Source organism: Bicyclus anynana, chromosome 25 (assembly GCF_947172395.1).
Source record: "Bicyclus anynana chromosome 25, ilBicAnyn1.1, whole genome shotgun sequence".
NCBI classification, from domain to species: domain Eukaryota; kingdom Metazoa; phylum Arthropoda; class Insecta; order Lepidoptera; family Nymphalidae; genus Bicyclus; species Bicyclus anynana.
The window spans coordinates 8,658,716-8,686,642 of NC_069107.1; the positions used below are offsets into that span (position 1 = coordinate 8,658,716).

Genomic DNA, 27,927 nt, shown 5'->3' on the forward strand with positions numbered 1-27,927 from the left:
GTGCAGTGTTGGTCGACCCCCCACTAGATGAGCTCAGGACATCAGGCGGGTTGCAGAGAGCTTCTGGACGCTAACGGATCGAGGCCGTGTTGTTTGGAAGTCCATGCAAGAGGTCTATGTCCAACAGTGGACGTCCATCGGCTGTTAATGATGAAAATGACCTTATAAGCGTAATTACCCTTTATGTTTAGGTAGTCTGGAAAAGGCCAATGTTAGTAATAAAGTCGCCTTTTGCTTGGAAAAACTACTGTTTTTTTTATTTATATATTCAGTAAATATAAAATGAAACCTAAGCAAAAAGCGTTCCTTGAAAATTTCTCTATGATGGACACTTGACAAACACATCTTTTGACGTATTCAAAGTAAATCTTTGAGTATTATTTCGGTACGTCGTTGATCTCTGTCTACGCGGTAGGTACGTAGAGTTTCATAGACAATCTTATATTATAATAAAAGTAGACACGGAACTGAATAAAACTTTAAGCTTTTATCTATGGTATATATCACTTCAATGCCTAGTTCGGACTACTTTAGTATTTTAGTAGAGTATGAATCATTTTTGGATTTACCACCCAATAATCAAATAGGTAGACAGATAATTAAATAGACAGATGAAAATTAACTTGGTCTACTTTTATTTCCAGGAGATGCATTGTATTTTAGAATTTAAGCTATCGTGAGTATTATTTATATAAATTTATTATAAAACAAGCTAAAACACACGTGATTATAAGTTGGAGTATGCCCGACTAGTTTTAAACCCATATGGGGCCCTTAACCATGAGCTGGTTTTTGGTTGGCTGGGTTGGTTGTATAACGTGAGTTTTAGCCGTGTTATATAATAAATTAATATAATTACATTTTATATTAAACTCGGCAAACAATTGTTTAACATAGCATAAAAAATATTATTAATTAATATCATCTAGATATCAGAAATAATATTTTTAATATGTACTATTAGCTAAGTAGGTACCTACTCTATATTTCTTGAAATTTAAAAATTATTTTTTCGTAACTTTTTAAAGTACTTTACCTTTATTATAAACAACGCGACTTTATTAACTACTCACCCGTTCATTTTAACTAATAACTCCAAAAAATCTTAATTATGAAATAATATAACTAATACGCTTGAACAAAACAGTGCATTTTATAAAGTAACTTTGAACAAAGCTGAACACATACTGGTCGGAAAGAAGAGATATGCTTTCTTTTTTTAATTACACCAATTTTCATTTACATCCCCCAAAAGTATTAATCATCTTTATAACAATACAAATAAGATTCAAAATTGTATGCACTGAAATGAAACGTCCGCATAAAAGCTTGCCTTTACCACTAAGTAGACCAATTTTTTAATACATTTAACAAAATTTCTACTAACCTTTATGTGTATATAAATAAGATTCAAAATTGTACGTACTGATTTGAAATGACTGCACAAAAAGTTGCCTTTACCACTGAGTACAGGCGCGATGTATTTAAAAAATGGGCTCTATTTATTTGTGAAGGATACATTGCGTTTTTTATTTATAAACAGTATTAAAATATTGAGAATTAGTGAGTAATGGATGTGGTTTAATTTCGATGAAAGATTTCGTTCTGTGCTCCGTTCACATGTTGATGAGAGTAAAAATAGTGCAATGACGTCATAACTTTTAGTCGTTTTTACATGTGAAGTGTGTTATGAGTCTTTGATACTTGCATTATATTTGTGGATGTTTAGTCTGAAATATTAAGACAATTGTTTATTTTACACATATTTATGTAGATCAAATTTATTTTGCCTAATTATTTACATTATAATTATATTGCTTATTAATAAATCTTTATTATGAGTGAAATTACTGATAAAAGCGACAAAAAGTAAAAATATTAAATTTTTTATAGTAAAAACTTGAAAAAAGAAAAACATAAATTGATATAGTTGATTTAAAACTTTTGATTTAGTTTTGGATAATACACATCACTGGACTTAAAATATTAAATAAAATAGGTAAGAATAATTACAGAAAATGAATTTTCGAATAAGTCTCACGTAGATTTCATGATTTAGAACCGCTCAATGTAATCGACTATATTCCGAAAAATTAATGAAAATTTAGCATAATATACTTATGTACATTGTTGAGAACGTCCTCCTTCTTTTAAGTAGGTTAAACATTACTTTACTGTAAAGTAATGGTGATAAAAAATATACATATATTGATTACGAATAATAAACGTTATTTCCCAAATATCAAAACTGTTCAATCGGACTGCATCACCACACTGCATTAAACTGTTCTTTATGGAGAATCGTGAGTCAAGTATTATCGTAAAAATATGTTCTTTCATAAAACTATACTCGTATATAAATAGCAGAATGCATATCTTTTGTTATTACATATTCATAAAATTATATGTTAATTGCAGATTGCGACTAAACGCAGGCGTCCACTAGTATCTATATCTATACTAATATATAAAGTTGAAGAGATTGTTTGTTTGTTTGATTGAACGCGCTAATCTCAGGAACTACTTGTCCGATTTGAAAAATTCTTTCAGTGTTAGATAGCCCATTTATCGAGGAAGGTTAAAGGCTATATTATCCCTGTATTCCTACGGGAACGAGAACCACGCGGGTAAAACCGCGTGGCGTCAGCTAATAAATATATAAAAGTCACATTTTCTGAAACTAATCATCTATAGCTAAAGTAACATTTTTTATAAAGATTTTTCTTACATAGAGAGTAAAAGAACCAATTCTCATCAGCTTCTTGCTTTGGGGGGTCGAAATGAAGGCAATTAGTGGTACATACCCAATTTATAGCATTAGCAACCCATCTAGTTATTGAGGTCAAAATGGAGGTATCAAGGGAGCAACTTCTTGTTTTGGGGGCAAAAGGAGTTACATAGGGGTACATCCCCAATTCAAAGCAACCCTTCTTGATTTGGGGGTAAAAATGGAGGTAACTAAGGGTACATAAATTCATAGCAACTCTTCTTCCAATTCCTAGCAACCTTTCTTGATTTGGGGGTCAAAGTGGAGGTAACTAGGAGTACATACTCGTAAATTCAAAGCAACTCTTCTTGTTTTGGGGGGAAAACGAGATAACTAGGGGTACATAATTTCAAGCCAACCCTTCTTGTTTTGGGAGCAAAAGGAGGTAACTAGGGGTACATAAATTCAAAGCAACCCTTCTTATTTTGGGGGTTATAATAGAGGTAGCTAGGGGTACATACTTGGCCAATTTGGACAACACAGCTGAGCTCTTCTCCCTAGGGACGTGGGACTCCAGGGGAGGCTCCTCCTCAGGCTTCGCCTTCCGTTCGAACACTTGGAATCGGGACTTCACGTCCAGGGAGGCTAGTTCTTCGAGACCCAGGTCTGGCTTATCTGATGCTGAAATGAAATATTTGATAAACTGCTTTGTTAGTTCACCTGTACTAATATTATAAAGAGGAAAGATTTGATTGTCCGTTTGTTTGCATTAAATAGGCTCTGAAACTATTGAACCAATTTGAAAAATTCTTTCACTGTTAGTAGGCTACAGTAACGCCGGGTGCTATAGGCTATATTTTATCCCCGTATTCCTACGGGAACGGGAAACACGCGGGCGAAATCGCGCGGCGTCTGCTAGTATTTTCTAAATTCAGGTCAGTCCCCTTAGCCAATTGGCACGTCGATTCTCTTTCTACGATCGCTAACGCTTTGTAAACTAGAAATATGTATGGGAATGACATTTGCTATCGACAGGTCACGTGATCGTGATCTGTCATTCCCATACATTTTTCTAGTTTACAAAGCGTTAGCGATCGTAGAAAGAGAATCGACGTGCCACTTGGCTATGGGGGCTGATAATGGCTAGTTAATCTACCTATTGGCAAAGTCGTATCGCCAAAGGAGACTTTTTTATCATTATTTACAAGTCAGCCCTTGACTACAATCTCACTTGATAGTAAGTGTTGATGCAATCTAAAATGAAAGTGGTCTAACTTGTTGGATGAAAATCCACACCCCTCTGTTTCTACACGACATCGTACCGGAACGCGAAATCGCTTACCGATAGGGTGGTAACTAGCCACGGCCGAAGCCTCCCAACTCACTTGATACAGCGCAAGCTACGCCACTGCTTACCTCTAACGACATCTGGCGGCAACTCCACCGGTTGACTCTCGCAAATAATCATTTGGTGCCTTTTAGGTGTTGCTGTAAAAAAAAAATAGTTTAAGTGCGTCATCAAAGAGTCATAATAATTATAGTACGATTATTAATTCCAGTCAGTAAAATGACAAGTGCAACTGTCACTGAAATCTCATTTTACTAGTATTTTTTTTATTATAGTCTGGAATTAATCCTCAGACTATTAAAAAAAACCGGTCAAGTGCGTGTAGAGCGATGCGTTATCAAAAAGTTGATCTAGTTTATGGTTTAGATGTATTTATTATCCGGATAAGATTACGTAAACGCCACCTACAGTAATTTGTCCTTAAATGAGTTCCTAAGTAATCAGTAATTTGTCCTTATATAAGTTCGTAAGCCTAAAGTTGCCTGTAAGAGATCGCTACTAAGCGATAAGGCCGCCTTTTGTGTTCTACTGCTTCTTATGTTTCTGGATCCACGCGGGTGAAACCGCGCGACGTCAGCTATTATCCATAATCCATTTAAGATAGTAATAGTGGTAATAGTAAATAGTAAGTAAAATGTAAATAAGTACAACGCCATCTATCGCACACTGCATTAACTAGAACAAAGTACAGCGCCATCTATCGCGCAACGCAGTAACTACATCAAGTACCGTCGGGTTCGTCGTCGCCGTCCACGGGTTTGGGCTCGAACAGCTGTCGGAAGTGAGGCTTGCAGTACAGCGTGGTGTGGTCGCTCTCGTACGTCTCCACTCTGTAACGAATGTATTATTATATAATGATTTATTTATTTTGCTATCATCCGCGAAAAGCCGACGAACCCTTACGACAACGTCACCCAGGTCCGACGGAACACTCTCTACGTACGTTTCACCCCGAAACCGAAGCATCCTCAGGAGATGTTGACTCTACAAAGTGCAACGTGCAATTGCAAAGTAAATAAATCATTATATAATCATGATGAACTTCCGCAAAGTAACGCCTGCTTCTATCCAATACGAATGTATTAGTTTAGCAAACAGATTGAATGCGGCCTCGATTTATATTAATTTGTATTTTATTGTAAGAAATAGTAGTCTGAGACGGATATGACGTCAGGTGGGGCGACTTGTTTCCGTGAAGAGTGGGGAGTTAGAGAGAAGTAGCCATAAGGCGCTTGCCGTACGATCTAGTTCATTTTTGTCTTGGCGTTTGATCCGTCCACACCTTTTGTTGGATAATCGTTAATGGGTGATTTTGGAATAGGCGGGGAGAGTGAATATTGTGAACCTTTGATCGACTTTTCTTATTTTTGTAATCCATTTCTGAGTCAGCTAAAATTATATTTCTTTTTCTTTTATTTTTTATTTTATGTTAGCTGTGGCGTCACACGGGTCCTGAAAATCAGCGCCGTGTATTATGCTTGTACACGGCATATGCTAAGCTGAGCCCTTTCTTTTTAAGGGTTATAAACAGACATGCTGTCTTTAGGGTAAAATACTGTTTGTAACTTTTAAATCTGAATAAAGGAGATGGTCTAAAATTGTATGGAGCCCAAGTCCAGTCATTGTACCCTAGCGAAAACAAAAGAAAATATTTTTTTTAACTATTTTTGATTATACAAATCTACGAATTTACTTTAATTCTTTCGAAATAATATTCATTATCTCCCAAGAAATGGAACACCACGCAACACAAATACAGTAATAATGGCGTATTGATGACGTTTTCAATGCAGTAGTCGATTTGACGTTTGCTGTCAATTGTCATGTCATAGTTGCTTTAAGGGCGCCATCTTAATAAGACTCACAAACTTGGGTTTTTATTTTTTTTTTCTTTTTATTTAGTTACATTTATTCACTTTAATAAATTTTAATAAGATCCTTGTATTTTTAAATTTTAATGATACGGGGTACAAGAGTGGAACTGAAATGGACCATCTCCTTTATTGTCTTTCTTTCTTTGTATTTAGTGCTCACGTGAGATGTTTGTTGCACTGCACACATCGGAAGCACTCCTTGTGCCACGCGCGTCTCTCCGCCTTGATCCTCTCCATGGCGTACACGGGGCGCGCGCATTTCACACACATGGGGTTCTCGTCGGCGGCTTTCATCTTTTTGTACAGCTTTTCCGAACTTTTTGACTGTGAACAAATGTTTTTTTAGGAGTATAGGGTTTCATTCTAAACTCACATACATTTCAGTCAATTATATTCTCTTTTTCAGGATTCCGCACCCAAAGGGTAAAACAGGACCCTAATACATGTATTTTAAAGACCTAATACATGTCTTTAAAAGACCTATCCCACGATATCCCACAGTATGAAATAAGAGTAAAAAAACTCATCCCTACTTTACATGAAACATCCTACTAATATTATAAAGGCGAAAGTTTGTGTAGATGTAGGTATGTTTGTATGGATGCTTGTTACTCTTTAACGCCGCTACTACTGAAGCGATTTGGCTGAAATTTGGAATGGAAATCGACTTTACTCTGGATTAACACATAGGCTACTTTTTATCCCGAAAAAATCAATGGTTTCCCGAAATTTGCGAAAACTGATGATTTGATATGAATGTTTGTTACTCTTTCACGCCTCGACTACTGAACCAAATTAGCTGAAATTTGGTATTAAGATATATTATAGCTTGAATTAACACATAGGCTACTTTTTATCCCGAAAAAATCCATTTATAATTATTATTAGGTGTGAAATGACTAGTGATTTATACCCTCATTTTTAATATGTTTGTTGGTAAACAGTACTCATTAAGAAAGGCTGTATAGGCAACCCATGTGCAATACGTCAACATGAATATTTTCTCATCATTTATTTCTTATACCAATTAAATAACAGATGAGTTATATTTGTTATGCCGGATCCCATACTATAAAAAAATAAAAAAAAAATAAAAAATCGACGAGGATGGGATTCGAACCCACGCGTGTAGAACACATTGGATTAGCAGTCCAACGCCTTAACCTCTCGGCCACCTCGTCACGTGGTTGAATTGCGAAATGTGCCATTTCTTTTTGCAATTAATTAGCTTTTCTTTCATCATCAAAGTTGGTGGTGGGATTACCAGTAGTCTAAATATGCTGCAGCCAGGGGCGGCAGATTTTAGCGGGCGGCAAAGTTTTTTTTAATAGAAATAAAAAAAACTATACTCTTGAAAACTTCAATGAATTGTGTAAGGCGCTGTCAATTTTAGTTCAGGTTTTAGCGGCAGGACTTCTTTCATGAAAAGGACTCTACTTAAATAAAATTGAAGTGTCTGTCTTTGATTTCAAAATAATTGTGTTTTTTTCATGGGAATTGGCAGACTTAACACGAGTAGAGAATTAAGAAAATTTTCAGGTATGCAGGTTCCACACTTTTTTTTAAATGCCCATAATTGGAGTTGGACCCTAACCGGATTCGAACCTACGCCCTCCGAATCGAAGGCAACGGTTGTCCTCTGCCTTCCAGTGGATACGAAGCCACTGGGAAGATTGAAGCTTGGAGATTACTCACCACAGAAATAGTGCCTTCATCTTTATGCCGTCGCGACTTGCTCTTCTTGACCTTCCTCGTCTCCGTCACCACCTCCTGGTAGTGAACCCTGGACTCCGACTGGATGAGGGACTGCGACGCCTCCACTGTGGCGGCCATTTTGTTTCTGTAAACAAGGTTTTTTTTTTTAATGACCAATATTCCTGTGTCCAATCATACGGAAAAGATTGTGTTAGGAGTGGGTACGACAATGGTCCGGCGGGGATCGAACCTAAGACCCCTCGGTGATGAGTCCAGTCCCTTTACCGTGGATCTAGTGAGAGTTAGATTATTTATTACCTTAGGCAATATGAACCTTAAATTGACCACGCTGCTTTTAATTTTTATGTTTAATCTAGTTAGGCGGGTTTTTGATGATGTTTGATTTTATAATGAATGTTATTTAAACGGGTACATACCACGATAAAACGACGAGATTTTTATTGTCGATATTTCGACCCAGTTGCATAATAACAAAAGCGATGTCGTGAGTGTGGTTTGCCTAAACAGCCAAAAACGCGAGGTCGTTGAAAAAAGAAAAAGAACAAGAAAGAGGGTAGATCGATTTTGCCCCTAACAGCTGACTTCACTTCTCATCTCGCAACTTCAGTCCCGTCGTGACCACGATCCATGCAACTGGGTCGAAATATCGACAATAAAAATCTCGTCGTTTTATCGTGGTATGTACCCGTTTAAATAACATTCATAATGAACAACCACGAAATAAGTTTAAAATCATTATTTGATTTTATAGCCTAGATGTAGTGTTTGTGTATACTAAATAGATACCTATCCTCTTTTAAAAAAAAAAAATTACTCACGGTTTTTCATCTCGTCGCCACCTCGTCGTCTAAATCTATTAAGCGAACACTTTGAGTGCAAAAGGAAGGGTTGTTGTATTTTAGGTATCTATTTAGTAGACACAAACACTATATCATTCAATTATAGACTGAAATTTTTTACTAAGAACTTCTTGATATCAACAGCATCCTAATATTTCATCATCGAACGATACATTACGATACATTCTAAAGATTTTATAAACAATTCTTCCCAGGTAACACAAACACAGCGTCTTCGCCGTTGAAGACGAGGTCCCCGACATCTGACGTTAAATCGCTAAATTCTGAGAGGAGACTCGAGCTCAGCAGAGAGTATGAATTTTTATTTTTTTAAGTAATGAATTTTTTTAGTTTTATTTTTAGTATGTGTGTATGTATTGTTTATCATTATTCACTTGTAGTATTTTAGTAGTATAATTACATTAATATGCTAGGTGTTTAAATCCAGAATCAAATTAACTGAGTCTAGTTAGTTTAAATATATTTAGGTAGGAGAACCTTAAAAAACATTTTCTAGTTCGATGGAACATTTAAAAAATTTAGTTTAAGGACATGTCGGTCTTTAAATCAACTTAAAACATCTATACGCATATTTTATCCTTTTAGATGTAATGATTTGAGATCTCAATTTTAGCATGTTTAACCTAAATTTCACACAAGGTTGACAAAGTCACTAAACAAGTAGAGCTTGCGCTGGTTAGACCATCCTCAGTATATACAAGTTGACAGTTTGTCAGTTCTTTCTTCTAAGCCCACGTCTGAGTGGTAATAAGTAGAGATGCGCCGAGTATGACTTTTGCCGATTAGCCGACTAGCCGATTAGTCGGTTGTAAAGATGCCGACTAGTCGGCCGATTAGTCGGTAATGCCGATCACGGGTCGGGGATTTCCGTAAAGCTGGGTTTAGATACAGCTGATTTAAGCGCAAGTCGCTTGCGAGTGTGTCGATGTGTTTTTCTTAATTTTCGTTTGCGCGTAATGGCGAGCAAACGAAGGATTATAATATTCAAAAAAAGAATCCCGAGTGTCACGTTTCCCCTTGAGTGTACGAGAGGTAATAAATTTGCTGCCGTGCTCAACAAAATTTGTAATCTCACTACAGCGTAGGAAATAAGGCTAAGGAAATAGGCTAAGTATAAAAAAACCTTAATTTGGCAATACCAATCAATAACTCTGTAGATGTAAAATTAATATTATATTAAAGATTTAAAATTTAATCATGACAAAAAGAAAATCTTCAGTAAAGATGTGTTTTCTTAACATAATATTATTGGGAAATAAATACAAAATAATAAGCCGACTAGTCGGCGCTTTTTGCCGACTAATCGGCTTTACCGACTAGTCGGCGACTTTGCCGATTAGTCGGCTTTACCGACTAGTCGGCAACTAGTCAGCGCATCGCTAGTAATAAGTATTACATAAATCCTTTACTGAAGGAAACTTATATTTAATCATCACCATTATCAACCCATATTCGGCTCACTGCTGAGCTCGAGTCTCCTCTCAGAATTAGAGGGGTTAGGCCACCACGCTGGCCCAATGCGCATTCCGGAATGCGGATGAAAAATGTCACATTTAATGTAAGGAAGCTAAAACGGTATGCATTTTCATTTTATTGGTACAATAAAAGATTTTTAATAGATTTTGAAATTTTATAATCTTGTTCATTTTGCAAATATCCAGACAATCTTTGCTTTTTATGTATAATTTAGTTAACAATGACCGTATTTACCCGAATGTATCATAAAACTCAATATATTGAAACCTAGTCATCATCTCCATTAGGTACTGTACTGATACGTAAATGATCAGCTTTTATGAAATACCAAAGATCTGGCTATGACAAGCCATCAATCGAACACTACTGCACCTACATGCAGTTTAATACGAGTATCAAGAATACAAGCATTAAAACATTTAAATCTATCGAAAGATATCGTATCAAATAACTTTAGACCCACCAAGCTGCTGCAAACTGGCACGGCGGGCTAAATATACACCGTCCCAATTAAACGTAACGCGACACCCTATTTTTCCTACCATCAAACGAAAACACGCGAAGAAAATGGAATAAAATGCTCCATGCGCACTGTGGAAACCGCTATCTACAGTTAAACTGAGTTTGGTTTTTAGCGGACTCAGAAGTGATTACAAAAATAAGAAAACTAATGTCGAACAAAGGTTATGATTCACAAAATTATATAATGATTTATTTATTTTGCTATCATCCGCGAAAATTCGGCGAACCCATGCGACAACGTCACCCAGGTCCGACAAAATACTCTCTACGTACGTTTCACCCCGAAACCGGAGCATCCTCAGGAGATGTTGACTCTACAACGTGCAATTGCAAAGCACACACAAAATTTGTCAGGACAACTTAATTAACATAACTCTAGAATGGCAGAGAATGACCTTGAGTGAAGTCACGTACAACGTTGTGTGTAGGGTTAAAGGATCCTTTGACTGTTAACAAACACTCCCCTTTTCCACTCAAGTCACTCTCTCCGCCTATCCCAAGTAACCCATAAAGAATTACATAACAAGAAATGTGGACGGCTCGAACGCCACGATTGAAACCGTCCAGACCGCAAGTCGCTGCAACGCGGCGATAACAGGTTGATAGGTGTTATCTCCGAAACTACTAACATAATTACAAAAGTCCTTTACTAAACGAAAATTATATTTGCGTACTTACATTAAGATTTGGGTTTAGTGTTTATCATAAACACAGTAATATTTTCATAGCTTTAGACATTTCTCAACGCAAAATAAAATTGCCAATCTGGTTTCGTGGCTAAGTTCCAAACATTGACACATTAAATAAAATGAATAGTTGTAATAAATAAAACTTCAAAAGCGTCATAACTTATTGAACAACATTTTAAAGACCCTGGGTTTTTTAAAATCTACACTACATAATTTAAATAAAGAGGTATGTTTGTTTGTTTGTAATAATTTATCTCAAAAACTCATCCAATTTTTAAAATTCTTTCACCAGTAGAAAGCTACATTTTCACCGAGTAAAATAAGGTAATTTTATCCTCAAATTCCCACGCGAACAGGAACTACGCGCATGAAACCGCGGATCTGCTAAAATTATTGATAGCGGACGTCCGTGACTTAGTCCGCATGGAATTCAGTTTTTCGCAAATTCCGCGGGAACCATAGGTTTTTCCAGGATGAGATGGATGGATGAGCTTATATGTTAATCTAGGCTATTATCTAACTTCGTTTTAAAGGACAATGGTCTGGTGTTTGTTGATAGAATTCATAAGCGTCTACTAATGTAAACTATTACAGTTTGTAGAAAATAATTTATTTAATTTTATGAAACAGAGCAAAAGGTCTAATTAAGTCCAAAAACTAAAATATATTCACATCAATTACATTTAAATAATTGAGTATGGCAACCATACTATTTATACGAATATTGCATAAATCGGACAACTAGGGACGCGCACGATACCGAAAAGCCAGTATCGAATCAAATAAAATATCGTCATTGAACTACACGTATTCAATGACATATCAGTTTAATTTCAGTAGAACAAACATATAAACTAATATTTATGACGAATTAATATAATTATTTTGAAATATATCTATATCTATACTAATATTATAAAGAGGTAAAGTTTGTAAGTTTGTAAGTTTGTCACATTTTTTAAATGGGGTAATCTTCGAAACTACTGGTCCGATTTTAAAAATTCTTTCACCAGTAGAATGCTACATTATCGGGGAGTGCTATAGGCTATATTTTATATTGATATCATATATATTAGCCGAGTTATCACAGTTTTTGTCATACAGGTCGGACTAAAAATCCTCTTAAACAGACTTATTCGCATGCGCTGCCTTAACTATTGTGTAAAATTGAAATTAATGTATGGAGACTTTATGTATCTTTAAAAGTTCTACAAAAAAGTCCGCGACACCATATATCTATCTTCTATATATTAGCAGATATAGTACCTTTTGTGTTTTTAAAATTATTAATTTTATATACTTAGGTTTACGTCATTACTTATACAACTAAACTTTAATCCTTATTAAAATAAATTATTTAATAATCACAAGGATATTATGGAGATAAGATTTGCCCTTAATAGTATGTAAATTACTTAAATAGTTTCGGAGATAATACAAAATTTCTAAAAGACGCAGAAATTCCGCTATATGACGCCCGGCGCTTTCATTTATGTAGTTCCCGTTCCCGTGTAAATATGGAGATCAAACATAGCCTATGACACTCGCAAATAACGTAGCTTTCTATTGGTAAAACAATTTTCCAAATCGGTCCAGTAGATCCAGAGATTACCTCCTACAACCACACGAACTTTACCTCTTTATATTATTAGCATAGAAGTCTCTATTTCTCTTGGTCATACCACCATGACTCTCGAAGGACTGGACCGATTTTGCTAAGGGTAGGAGTAAGATAGAGAAGTTACAGGGTAGGGTAGGGTACGGGTAGGGAAGCGTAGGGGTAGGGTAGGTTTAGGGCCGCGTTTAGGGTAGTGGCAGGGTAGGGGTAGAGGTAGGGTAGTGGTAGGATAGAGGTACGGGTAGGATAGGGAAGTGGTAGGGTAGGGGTAGGGTAGGCCTGAGATAGGGATACGGGTGGGATAGGGGTAGGAAAGGGCTAGGGTACGGGTAGGGTAGGGGTAGGATGGTGGTAGGGTGTAGGTAAGGTAGGGGTATGGTAGGGGTAGGGGTAGGGTAGGGTAAGGTAGGGGTAAGGTAGATGTAGGGGTTGGTTAGGGTAGGGTTGGGGTAGTGGTAGGGTAGGGGTAGGGTAGGGTAGGGGTAGTAACATCGAAATTTACGCGGACGAAGTCGCGGGCGTCCGCTAGTATAAAATATTTTGATTTTCAAACAAGAAATAGTAATTAATTTAAATGCAATAGGTACACCTATTTAATTTAAATTACTTATTTCTAATCATGACAAAATACTGCTAAAGTTCACTCTTACTTGGCGGCATTTTACATTTAAGTAATAAAATAACCAAAATGTAATAGTCAAACATGTTAATAACAATTATTAACAACAGTAAGCCATATGATATATTTTAATAATCAAAGGAAAGGAACAAGTGTTTACAAACGTATTTATTGTTTAAGTATGTTCGACATGATTTTAAATAAAAGTAAAAATAGTAAGTAATTTCCTGAAGATTACTTATTGATTACAAAAATAACAGTATCGAAAGGAGATCGATAATCATTAATCTATACTAGTAAAGTATCGATACTTTTACGTGTTCCTATGACAAGTCATGCACTAACAATTCAACTGTGAACTGTCAGTCAGTTGTCACATCGTGTCGTAATTTCGTTGTTTGCGTACTTAAGCGTCTTGTAAATCTTGTTGCATTTTTGCGATACTTATCAAATAATTTTCTGTACTTACACTCTTTTTTAACGACCGCTTATGTTTATGGACACCGATTCTCCCGCTAAACTACTGACTTAAAACACTATTGTATTAAATTCCACGTTGGTTTTTAGGTTATTATTATATTCATAGTTATAATTATATTCATTTTTATAAAGTATGTATATTATCCATGTCAAAGAGAAAAATGGGGATCAAACCTACTTTTTATGTTCTTCGATCGAACCCAAATACCCGGCTTCATAATCGTGGAATAATTAAGACTTCAATTTAAAAAGTAGGTCTCTATTCGTTGTTGACAAAACATAACCTCTAAAACTTCAAACATAAATATCTCGAATTCCAGACTTCACATAACATTAAACCATAAGAATAAATTGTTAAGAAAATTATTATCTATCATTTTATATTTTTTTCATTCATAGACGCTTAAAAAAAATGTCAGCAAAAATTTGTTTGGAAATAGACCATTGTCCTTTCTGTCAAACCGGTTCAGTAGTTGCGGCGTTAAAGAGTAACAAACATCTATACAAACTTTCGCGCTTATAGTATTAATAGGTTTCGTCATACTGCAGTGCGAATAGGGCATCTCTCTGGATGAGTCGACCGGTTGACTTTTCGGTGTATAAATATAGAAAGCCATTACGTTTCGTATTAAATGATCTACCTGCCGCGCTCGTTCCAGCTTAGTGCCACGGATTCTGGGCTGATTGGACTATTGGGCTGATTAAGACTGATTAAAATAGTAAAAATATTATTTTTACTATTTTATGAGGAAACCAACATAAGAATGTTGGTTTCCTCATAAAATAGTAAAATTCGTCATTTATTAACTAGTTTATAAAATGAAACTTCTAAGTTAAAATAATACGCAAAATACGTATATATCGACTTTTTTTAACTTTTTAACTTTAATTATTCATATTAATTGATAATGAAACACGGCTTAAACTCATGTGATACTAGGTCGGAGTATGCCCGACTAGTTTTGAACCTATACGGGGCTCTTAATATGAGCTGGTTGTTGCAAACTAAACAATAAGTCGGGCATACTCCGACGTTGTATCAAGTGAGTTTTAGCCGTGTTTCATAATAAATTATATTTCGACTCTTTCAAAGTAATCGAAATTCACATGCATCAATATTGTTCTGTCTGGTGGAAGACATCGGCATAGTAGGTCTAAAACATGCGTGCTTTTAGAGCTGTTTAACAAACTTTAAGCTGTTTAGGTAGATATGTATTGAAGCTGTATTTAACTTTAATCCGTTTGCGCACTCGTAAAGCGGAGAAATTCCGCCACATTCCGCCCACGCTTCCAAATACACGTAAACAACGGAATTTATAATTTTGGAAACGCGCGAACAACGCTGATACGTATCTGGTTTTGATGGCTATTTATAAATTTATCCACCAACACCACAATTTCAACCAATATTCGGCTCACTGCTGAGCTCGAGTCTCCTCTCAGAATGCGAGGGGTTAGGCCTAGTCCACCACGCTGGCCCAATGCGGATTGGCAGACTTCACACGCAGAGAATTAAGAAAATAATTTAATTAATCTCTGGTATGCAGGTTTCCTCACGATGTCTTTCCTTCACCGTTTGAGACACGTGATATATATTTTTTTTAAATGCACACAACTGAAACATTGGAGGTGCACTGGATTCGAACCCACACCCTCCGGAATAGAGCCAGAGGTCATATCCACTAGACTATCACAGCTCAATTATTTTTTTTTTTAATTTATCCACACTAAACTATAAATACGAATGCCATGTCTGTTTCTTCATTTGTTTCATGCTTTCATCATCATCATATCAGCCGATGGACGTCTACTGCAGGACATAGGCCTTTTGTAGGGACTTCCAAATATCACGATACTGAGCCACCTGCATCCAACGAATCCCTGCGACTCGCTTGATGACGTCAGTACACCAGGTCGTCCGGGGGTCGACCAACACTGTGCTTTCTTTTTTTTTTCAAATAATTTCAACGACAGTTAACCCTTGACTACAACTTCACAAAATGCTAAGTGACGATGCAATCTAAGATAGAAATCTCATGATATCCCGATAGCAAATTCATGATATCCCGATAGCAATATTATGATATTCCGATAGCAATCTCATGATATCCCGATAGCAACCTCATGACATCCCGATAGCAATCTCATGATATTCCGATAACAAATTCATGATATTCCGACAGCAATCTCAAAATTCCCGATAACAACCTCATGACATCCCGATAGCAATCTCATGATATCTGTATAGCAATCTTATGATATCTGTATAGCAACCTCATGATATTCCGATAGCAATCACATGACATCCCAATAGCAATCTCATGATATCCCGATAACAAATTCATGATATCCCGATAGCAATCTCATGATATCGCGATAGCAATCTCATGACTTCCCGATAGTAATCTCTTGATATCGCGACAGCAATCTCATGATATCCCGATAGCAATCTCATGATACCCAGATATCATGACACATCTCATGATGAAGTATGTCTGGCTATCGTAAGCTCTCGTTAACAACAAATTGATCTTTGCTTATGATACAGTATCGACACGAGTCATTTCCGCACGATTAATTGTCAATCAGTCTAATTTGCTCGAAAGCGTGCAGCCGTTTTGCATTCTACTTTTTTTTTGCACACAATTTGCACGTCTCACTATCACTGACTTTCTGTCTCATACTGAGATGTTTTCTTGCTATCAACTACTATTTTAACGCGACTTCGCTGGCTTAGGATGTGTTTTTGAAATTTACCCGACTGCTCAAGGAGCATTTTTTTTTTTATTATTCTTTACAAGTTAACCCTTGACTACAACCTCACCTGGTAAGTATGGTAAGTATGGTAAGTGATGATGCAGTCTAAGATTGAAGCGGGCTAACTTGTTAGGAGGAGGATGAAAATCCACACCCCTTTTCAGTTTCTACACGACATCGTACCGGAACGCTAAATCGCTTGGCGGTACGTCTTTGCCGGTAGGGTGGTAACTGGCCACGGCCGAAGCCTCCCACCAGCCAGACCTGGACCAATTAAGAAAATCTCGATCGGCCCATCCGGGGATCGAACCCAGGACCTCCGTCTTGTAAATCCACCGCGCATACCACTGCGCCACAGAGGTCATCATTCTGTTTTTAACCGACTTCCAAAATTCTAGCGATAATTTCGTCATTTATGGACCGATTTTGAAAATTCTTTTTTTGTTGTATCTCAAATATGGTATATTTTAAAAACATGCCTTTTTACATTGCACAAGCTGATGCCTAGGGTTACTAGGGTTAGAGGGGGTAAACTAGGATGCAGCATCGCAAATCTTTTCTTTTTCAATAAGAAATTGATAACATAATTTTAATTTCTGTAAACCATTCAAAGAGGTATCGTTATGTAATTATCTATACTCAATACTAATATATAAAGCTGAAGAGTTTGTTTGTTTGAACGCGCTAATCTCAGAAACTACTGTTCCGATTTGAAAAATTCTTTCAGTGTTAAATAGCCCATTTATCGAGGAAGGCTATAGGTTATATATTATCCCCGTACTCCTACGGGAACGAGAACCACGCAGGTGAAACCGCGCGGCGTCAGCTAGTAACAAATATAATAATAGATGTACAGACACTCTGTTTCCACTGTTTTACTATACGTAAGTAGATGCAGTGTATCTAAATACGTGCATGTCCCAGTTTTCACTTACAACTGGTATGCAACACTCCCGTATAAGGAGATCCATGTGTAGGTATGACCACACTGGATTTTTTTCCATCTATAGGTAATAGGGTTGCCAAGATTTCTTCGGAAAAATATACCAATTTTTGGGATAATTATTATAATTATAAAATATAGCCGACGCCCGCGACTTCGTCCGCGTGAAACTCGGTGTAAACTTTCATCTACCCCTACCCCTACCCCTACCCTACTCCTACCCCTACCCTACTCCTACCTACCCCTACCCTACTTTTCTGGTTGATTTTTTACACCTTGTGTCCGAAAAACCCAAATATCTTACGGAAAACCTTTTTTTATTTTCAAAATAAAATTTAGCCTATGTTACTTGTGAATAATGTAGCTTTCGAATGGTAAAATAATTTTTAAAATCGGTCCAGTAGTTTTTGAGCCTATCCATTACAATCAAACAAACAAACAAACAAACATACAAACAAAGATTTCCTCTTTATAATATTAGTATAGATATTAGTATAGAAGTATAGATAATAATGAAAAAATTGTATTTTATATTCGATATCAACCCATATTCGGCTCACTGCTAAGCTCGAGTCTCCTTTTAGAATGAGAGGGGTTGGGCCAATAGTCCACCACGCTGCCCCAATGCAGATTGGCAGATTTCACACACGCAGAGAATTAAGAAAATTCTCAGGTATGCAGGTTTCCTTACGATGTTTCCCTTCACCGTTAGACACGTGATAATAATTTTTTCAAAATGCACGCAACTGAAAAGTTGGAGGTGCACGCTCCGGACCGGATTCGAACCCACACCTTCCGGAACCGGAGGCAGAGGTCATATCCACTGGGCTATCATGGCTCTCGTATCGACTCGTATTTTATGTAATTAACGAAAAAAATAAGACGACTTTATACTTTGGGCAAAAATTTAAAATTCAAGCTTTAAAAAATACGATAATGAAAAAAATAGTCCTTTTTTTTATTCTCTACAAGGTAGCCCTTGACCACAATCTCACCTGATGGTAAGTGATGATGCAATCTAAGATGGAAGCGGGCTAATTTGTTAGGAGTATAATGAAAATCCACACCCCTTTCGGTTTCTACACGACATCGTACCGGAATGCTAAATACAGGTAATACAGACTGTTGTTGACAAGTAGAACCCTAAAAAAATCGAACCCTGAACCACAGCCAAAACACATAGAGTGTAAAACAAGCGGAAGAATACATACGAATCACTATACCGGAAAAGTATGACAAAAAATTAATTCACTATTACAAGCCTCAGCTAATAATGTCGCCGTTTGAACAACTAATTAACTATTACATTCGTGTCTGTGTGTACCGGTTCATTTAACAATGCAACACAGTTGCGTGAACAAGGTGTATGACTATGGTAAGCACTTATGTACCTACAAATTGTACCAAATGGAAAATTCCTTCAAAAAACCTCCTGAGTGAGTTTGTTGTGGGCTCATATCAGAGTTTGGGACCCACGTAATTTAAATTTACAGTTTTCGACTTTATTTACCATTTACTAGGAAGCCAACATTGTATACAAAGAAAATATAACTAATTAAACATAACATACATTAAGATACCATACCATACCTTATTATTATAACATAATCTGACGTTATAAAAGTGCTTGTAAACTATGCATACTTGAAATAAACTAAGGCCTAACTAAGCCTACTTTTGGCTGGTGGGAGGCTTCGGCCGTGACTAGTTACCACCCTACCGACAGACGTACCGCCAAGCGTTTTAGCGTTCCGGTATGATGTCGTGTAGAAACCGAAAGGGGTGTGGATTTTCATCCTCCTCCTAACAAGTTAGCCCGCTTCTCTCACTTACCATCAGGTGTGGTTGTAGTTAAGGGATAACTTGTAGATAATAAAAAAAAACATAATCTAACGTTATAAAAGTGCTCATAAAACTAAAACTCATTTATTTGAAGTAGGAAGGCTTAGTTTACAAGCACTTTTGAAACGTCAACTTTGACTACTTGTAAAGACTCTACCACTGGTTCATAAAACATGTCATGCTAAGAGCCGGCAATATACTCAACAATTTCTCTTTTAAAAATTAGACAACCAAAAAAATAAAAATAAAAAATATTAAAAAGAAAAAAAAGACAACCAAAACTCTATCTAAATCGTATCGTATTAGTAGATTTTAAGAAAATCGCAAACATATAAACATAAACAGACGAATACATCTATACTTAACCTATGGTTCCGAGACTTGGTCGCTGCTATGAGCCTCATAAGAAGGCTCAGAGTCACACAGCGGGCGATAGAACGAGCTATGTTAGGAGTATCTCTGCGTGATCGAATCAGAAATGAGGAGATCCGCAGAAGAACCAAAGTCACCGACATAGCTCAACGAGTCGCGAAGCTGAAGTGGTAATGGGCTGGGCATATAGTTCGAATAGTAGATGGACGTTAGGGTCCCAAGGTGCTGGCGACCCCCTACCAGGTGGACTGACGACATCAAGCGAGTCGCAGGGATTCGCTGGATGCAGGCGGCTCAGTATCGTGATGTTTGGAAGTCCCTACAAAAGGCCTATGTCCTGCAGTGGACGTCCATCGGCTGATATGACGGTAATGACATTTATATATTAGAATTTAAACTATCGTGAGTGTTATACATATTAATTGATTATGAAACACGGCTAAAACTCACGTGATATTAGGTCGGATTATGCCCGACTAGTTTCGAACCTATACGTCGCCCTTAGTCATGAGCTGGTTCTTGCAGTTGTTTCAGTCAGTTTGGATCGTGCCGTATTGCAAGAACCAACTCATTACTAAGGGCCCCGTGTGGGTTCGAATCTAGTCTATCAATACGTGTTTCATAATCAATTAATATTTATACACCTATTTTTAAACTCAGTTAAAAAACCATACGCAAACCATTAAGAAACTCAACTGCAATAACTTGTGTCCCATCCCGACCTAGTTTTAAACCCACTAACCAAAGTTCAAAGCGAATTGTGGGTAATTTAAATCAAGTATGCCGGAATGGCATGCCAGTATCTCACCTGGCCGCTTGGCACGCCGCCCTGGGTAAAATTAAACCACTGAAGGGTAAAGGGTAACCAATACATTCATAGTATGCGTGGTTTCACCCTCGTGGTTCCCGTTCACGTAGGAATACGGGGATAATATATAGCATAAAGCCTTCCTCGATAGATGGGCTATCTAACACTGAAAGAATTTTTCAAATCGGACCAGTAATTCCGGAGATTAGTTCAATCAAACAAACTCTTAAGCTTTATAATATTAGTATAGATAACACTGGAATAGTCTAGCTTCCCAACAGTAAAAGAATTTTTCAAATCGGTTCAGTAGTTTTGGAGCCTATTCAATGCAAACTAACAAACAATCAAATCTTTCCTCTTTGTAATATTAGTATAGAATTGCCCGATAAGAATATTACAGCCACGCTAGCCTAGTAGACATGACCTCTGCCTTCGATTCGAGGTATTCGAATCCGGTAGTCCACCACGCTGGCCCAATGCGGATTGGTAGACCGGTGCGGTGGTTAAACTATCTCGATATACCATTTTATATCATATTTTCGTTTTGAAAGAAAGAAAGATTATTTTTAAGTAACTGTCCTCTTAAACAGTGGAGCAATAAAAGCGATATATTTTCAACAAAATAAACAAATGATAGAACACAATGCGGTTATTTTCCGTTCCATAAAAATGTCTTGTGTGTTACTATCACTCGTCTTGTCGCTTATAGGTACTTCATGGGATACCTAATGGGTGTCAATGGGATCGTCATGTACCTACTCATGTCATTAGAGACGCAAGTCATGAAAAATCCATTAAGCCCTCATTCGCACGAGAACTTCATACTATGTTTAAACTCTTTTTTAACGCCCGTTTAAAAAAACTCTCGTGCGAATGAGAGCTCAGACTGGTAAAATACAGTACTACAGTGATAAGTTTGAAGGCGGTGCCAAAAAATCAACATAAAACTTAATAAAATAGGAAGTAAATGAATACAGTACATAAATACATCTTTGTGTTTAATGATGTTGGTATTTTTTTTTAATTTTATGTCCATCTAGGAGACGCAAGGCTTCTCCCACGTAGTTCCCGTTCCCATGGGAATACGGAGATAACATATAGCCTATGTTACTCGGTGAAGATGTAGCTTTCTAATGTAGAAATATTTTTTAAAATTGTTCGAGTAGTTTTTTAGTTACAAAGAAATCTGACCTCTATAATATTAGTCAATGATTTCCTTTAATCCCGTGTATTATATATTTGTTTCATTTCACAAATATATGAATGTATTCTTAGAGTTAAATCATTTATGTGCTGGCAAACTCATAAATACATTCGGCATGTTGAAAGGATTATAACGCATCCCAATATCAGCACTCACTTAGCACTTTCAACATTGGGTTCAACACCCTAAATCTGGGGTGATTCAATCGCGACTGGCAATACCATGCCATTTATAGCATTACAACTTTGAAACAATGGGGAGACTAGGTTTGAATATATTGATTGTTATGAGACACACAGGTAAATGAAAGATTTAAAAGAGCAACTGTTGAGTTTCCCGTCGCTCTTCACAGGAGACTGCGCCTTCTGAGCTGGTGGTAGAGTCACTACAAATAGTCAAACTTGACGTTTCAAAAGTGCTTTTAACTTAAAATTACTTGAAAATACAATTTTGAATTAAATTAATACTTGTTTACGCGCGCGAAATGGGAATTTCATTGAACCGAGTTACTCGACCGAGTACTCGGTTGAAAAAAAAATTGAACCGAGTAAAACTCGGTACTCGTTATTCGACAAAAATGTTACTCGGCGCATCTCTAATATTAACTAATAATTATGTAACAAACAAATCAACTAAACATCTTTCATAGTAATTACAAACACAAATAACAAAGATATTTGTAATTTTGTTTGAAAGCCCATACAAATCTAACGATCATTATGACCTACGACGTCATTAAATCGTATCATTTTGTATGGGGCGTTTTTTACGGTCTTTCAAGGCCGTGGCAGTGCCGCAAATATGACCCTTTAAATTCCTGTAGCCCCGAAAGTAATGATCGCAGATATACTGTTAACTTTTAGAAAATTGCTTTACTATTAGCATACCTACTCTTATTTTATATACAATTTAAAAAACTGTCATTATCCCTATTCAATCTACCGCCGGTCTATAAGCAAAATTTACCGAAAAATTTCTCATAATATATCAACATTTAATATAACAAACATCTTAATTCAGCAAGCGATCAAACAATCCCAATTTTAGCACTCACTTAGTTTCATTGAGTTCAACACCCTAAATCTGGGGTAATTCGCGTATACTCGCGGCTGGCAACACCGACGCACCTGCGATGCGCGCGCGGCTAATTTAACCAACTGTTATGTCACGACAATGCGTCCATATAGATTTAGCTATGATAGGCCGAGGGCCTGCGGGATCCAGACATACCTCATTAGGCCAAAATTTTATACTATACTAGCGGACGCACGCGACTTCGTCCGCGTGAAACTCGATGTAAACTTTCAACTACTCCTACCCTACCCCTACCAACCCTACCTATACCCTACCCCTACCCTAATTTTGTTGGTTGATTTTTTACACCTTGTGTCCAAAAAACCCAAATATCCTACGGAACCCTATTTTTCCTAAATACAATTTAGCCTATGTTACTTGTGGATAATGTAGCTTTCGAATGGTGAAAGAATTTTTAAAATCGGTCCAGTAGTTTTTGAGCCTATTCATTACAAACAAACAAGCAAACAAACATACAAACAAAGTTTTCCTCTTTATAATATTAGTATAGATACATGTTACGTCATCAGAATTTAGCTACTCCACTGTCAAAATTTTGTGTTTACTTACATTATACAGGGTTCTCGGGAGTATTTCCCATAACTCTGGGGATAAATTCTTTACTTACCGAAAATTAATTATTATTTTATTTTTAATCTAGTAGAAAGATAATGACTGGTGGACTGACGACAACAAGCGAGTCGCAGGGATTCGCTGGATGCAGGTGGCTCAGTATCGTGATGTTTGGAAGTCCTTACAAAAGGCATATGTCCTGCAGTGGACGTCCATCGGCTGATATGATGATGATGATGATGAGAAAGATAATGAACTATTTCAGAACATTTAAATAAAAAGTGTCAACTAGCCTATTGGCTACCATTCTTACCTATTGTAGAAGCATGGCTACAGCCTTCATTAAATGAGGTAGGTCTAGCTAACATAGGCTGAAAGTCCATTCTGTTTATTGCTTAGTTTCCTGGTTGCGTTTGCGCATTCAGGTTTATTCGCGGATAGTAATTATGTGTCAGGTAATTGCGAACGTCTTGATGCTTGGATACTACAAGCGGCGTGCATAGGACTTTACCAGAGTAAGCACTAATCAGCCTAATTACACCCAACCATGTATAGTTTACTTTAGTAGTATACCTAGTGTCAGCCATTGACGATCAAGTAATCTCACATGCCTGCAGCGCCAACAGCATGACGTCCGATAAAACTTATCGTGTGTTGCTCGCGATCGGCATGACATCATTCCAATCAGAGATAAGTTTTATCGGTTGTCAAGCCGTTAGCGCTGCAGGCATGTGAGAAGGCTTGATCGTCAGTGGCTGACATGGTCTTACTATCATCTTTATCATCAACATTAGACATATTCATCATCATCATTATCAACCCATATTCGACTCACTGCTGAGCTCGAGTCTCCTCTCAGAATGAAAGGGGTTAATTAGTCCACCACACTGGCCCGATGCGGATTGGCAGACTTCACACACGCAGAGAATTGAGAAAATTCTCTGGTATGCAGGTTTCCTCACGATGTTTTCCTTCACCGCTTGAGACACGTGATATTTAATTTCTAAAAATGCACACAACTGAAAAGTTGGAGGTGCATGCCCCGGACCGGATTCGAACCCGCGCCCTCCGGAATCGGAGGCAAAGGTCCTATCCACTGGGCTATCACGGCTTGTTAGCAATAGACATATTATCAAATACAAAATAAATTAGATACAGAGATTAGCTGACGTGTGAGCTATTTGCTGACATTTGCAGCTGATGTTTGTATTTTGCTGAATAATGCATTTGTTGCAGCATGATTTGCTGATATTTGAGACAAGTTATTGTTATTTATTGGCATTGTAGTAATATGCTGTTTGAAGATGATCTGTAAACGGCCGGGGCCTTAGCCATGTGGCACGTCGATTGTCTTTCTACAAACGCTAACGCTTCGAAAACTAACAATATGATGATTAACTTAGACTACCTATCGGTATCTATACTAATATTATAAAGCTGAAGAGTTTGTTTGTTTGTTTGTTTGATTGAACGCGTTAATCTCAGGAACTACTGGTCCGATTTGAAAAAATCTTTCAGTGTTAGATAGCAAATTTATCGAGGAAGGCTATAGGCTACATATTTTCTCCGTATTCCTTCGGGAACAGGAACCACGCGGGTGAAACCGCGGGGCGTCAGCTAGTAAATAGATATAATAGAGCCGTGATAGCCCAGTGGATACAACCTTTAACTTCGATTTGAAGGACGTAAGTTCGAATCTAGTTCAGAGCACTTTTAACTTTCAGCAATTTACAAAATTAAATATCTCGTATCTCAAACGGTGAAGGAAAAACATCGTGAGGAAACCTGTACACATGAGTGTATTCTTAATTCTCTACGTGTGTAAAGTCTGCCATTCCGCATTGGGCCAGCGTGGTAGACTATTAGCCTAACCCCTCTCAGTTTGACAGGAGACTCGTGCTCAGCAGTGAGCCGAATATGGGTGGTAAATAATAGGTATAAATGAAACAATGTGTAAAGTCTGCCAATCCGCATTGGGCCAGCGTGGTGGACTATTAGCCTAACTCCTGTAAGTTTGAGAGGATACTCGTGTTCAGCAGTGAGCTGAATATGGGTGGTAAATGATAGGTATAAATGAAACAATGTCAAAACTTGCCAGTAATGAGTCAGACAGTACCGTCATCCAATGTTATGATAATGAACCTTTGTTTAACTTAGTCCTTACATTAAAGGCCTGCACCCCTAGCTAAGTGGCACGTCGATTTTCTTTCTACGATCGCTAACGCTTCGCAAACTAGAAAAATGTATGGGAATGACAGATCTTGATCACGTGACCTGTCGATAGCAAATGTCATTCTAGTTCTGGAAGCGTTAGCGATCGTAGAAAGAGAATCGACGTGCAACTTGGCTAGGGGGCAGACAACATCTTTGTATCGACATTTAGGTTTTATTGCATTGAAATAAAAAATAAAAAACTGTGACGGACACGCGAGTTAAATTAAATTTTTAGGTAGCGTTTTCAAAGGGTAACAAGACAATATTAACACTCCACTCCGTCCGTTCGTCAGTCCGTCCGTCACAAGGTTGTATCTCATGATCCGTGTAGACAGACAGACAGTTAAAATTTTCACAGATAAATATTTTTGTTGCCGTTATAACAACAATACGTTAAAACAACAGGTATACTAAAGAAAATTAATTTTAATGGGCCTCCCATAAACAAACACGATTTTTGGCCGTTTTTGCGTATTACGGAACCTATGCGCTAATCTGACTCGCACTTGACGACATTATTTTATCTTATATCTATACTAATATTATAAAGCTGAAGAGTTTGTTTGTTTGTTTGATTGAACGCGCTAATCTCAGGAACTACTGGTCCGATTTGAAAAATTATTTCAGTGTTAGATAGCCCATTTATCGAGGAAGGCTATATGCTATAATTTATCCAAGTATTCCTACGGGAACGGAAACCACGCGGGTGAAACCGCGCGGCGTCAGCTAGTGTGCTATACATGTAAAAGCGACCTAGCAACACTGTGCCTTCGTACCAGTAGGTATATGTGACGGTGTGAGTGTTATGGTTTAAAGCACGTTTCTAAATAGATTCTATGACTCAATCGGACCCATCGTACGATGCAACTAGTTACATGTATATGACTCATCATTATCAACACATATTTGGGTTCACTGCTTCAAAAAAGTATTCAAAAAACATCGTAAAACTCAGGCTGTATGGTCAACGATCTTAGCTTGTCCCCGATGTGGACCATTTAAAGATGAATTAAAAATGTCGTAAAACGTTGTAGCAAACTATTTTGATAAAGTAATGGTTTCATTATTAAAGTAGAATTAGCAAGATATTTTTAGATATAAGTAAATAGGCTACTCGCCTGCTGTACAAAACTAAGAAGATTTTTTGCATATAGGCAGTTTAGATGCCTAGAAACATTAATCACATTTTTATTTGTGAAAATAATCTCGTAATGGGGATGATGACTTGGTTTAAATAAATTGATTTTTATGATACATTCGGGTAAATAAGGTCAATGTTAACTATTTTATACATAAAAAGCAAAGATTGTCTGGATATTTGCAAAATAAATAAGATTATAAAATTTCAAAATCTATTAAATTATTTTTATCGTAATTAGATGAAAATTCATACAGTTGTAGCTTCCTAACATTAAATGTGACATTTTTCAATAAATGAACTATAAAAATAAACGCACAAATAACAAAGATATTAGTAATTTTGTTTGAACGCCCATACAAACCTAACGATCAGCGAGCCAACGACGTCACTAAATCGTGCCATTTTGTATGGAGCGTTTTTCAGGGAACCGCGGCAGCGTCGCAAATCTGACCCTTTAAATCCCTGTAGCTCTTAAAGTAAAGATCACAAAAATTGTATTTTTATCACATCACCGCAAACGCCAATCATAAACTGTAACGTCATTCGCTACAAGGCATCGGTTTGTGATTGGCGCTTGCGGTGACGTGTTAAAATAACATCACTGCAAACGCCAATCACGCTGTTATCTCTATGAATGACGTCACTTGCTAATTTAAAGATATGTTGTGTTTCAGCGCCAAATATTTTACGTAGATATTTTTTTCATTTATATTGAATTTTTTACTGGTTTTTATTGACGGGACCAAATAAAATATAGCTAATAGTCTAGTCTCTATCATCATTATCAACCCATATTCGGCTCACTGCTGAGCTTGAGTCTCCTCTCAGAATGGGAGGGGTTAGGCCAATAGTCTACCACGCTGACCCAATGCGGATTTGCAGACTTCATACTCGCAGAATTTCCCTACGATGTTTTTTCTTCACCGTTTGAGACACGTGATATTTAATTTCTTAAAATTCACATAACTCAAAAGTTTGAGGTGCATGCCCCGGACCGGATTCGAACTTACATCCTCCGGAATCGGAGGCAGAGGTCATATCCACTAGGGCATCACGGCTCTTACGTATATATACACTATCTATACGTATG

General features: G+C 37.1%; 1 protein-coding gene and 1 non-coding gene across 2 annotated transcripts in view; both read right to left on the reverse strand.

Annotated features, from left to right (window-relative positions):
• The window catches only part of LOC112049602 (uncharacterized), a 52,037-nt gene that overhangs the window by 13,181 nt on the left and 10,929 nt on the right, over positions 1 to 27,927 (reverse strand). Inside the window, exons 2-6 of the mRNA XM_052889189.1 lie at positions 7,625 to 7,769; positions 6,090 to 6,253; positions 4,785 to 4,885; positions 4,124 to 4,195; positions 3,229 to 3,388 (exon numbers count right to left, since the gene is read on the reverse strand). Coding sequence (XP_052745149.1) covers positions 3,229 to 3,388; positions 4,124 to 4,195; positions 4,785 to 4,885; positions 6,090 to 6,253; positions 7,625 to 7,762 — 635 coding nt within the window. The 5' untranslated portion in view covers positions 7,763 to 7,769. The remainder of the gene's footprint in view (positions 1 to 3,228; positions 3,389 to 4,123; positions 4,196 to 4,784; positions 4,886 to 6,089; positions 6,254 to 7,624; positions 7,770 to 27,927) is intronic.
• Trnas-gcu (transfer RNA serine (anticodon GCU)) lies at positions 7,029 to 7,110 on the reverse strand. The gene has a single exon. It is a non-coding gene; the product is annotated as a tRNA-Ser (tRNA).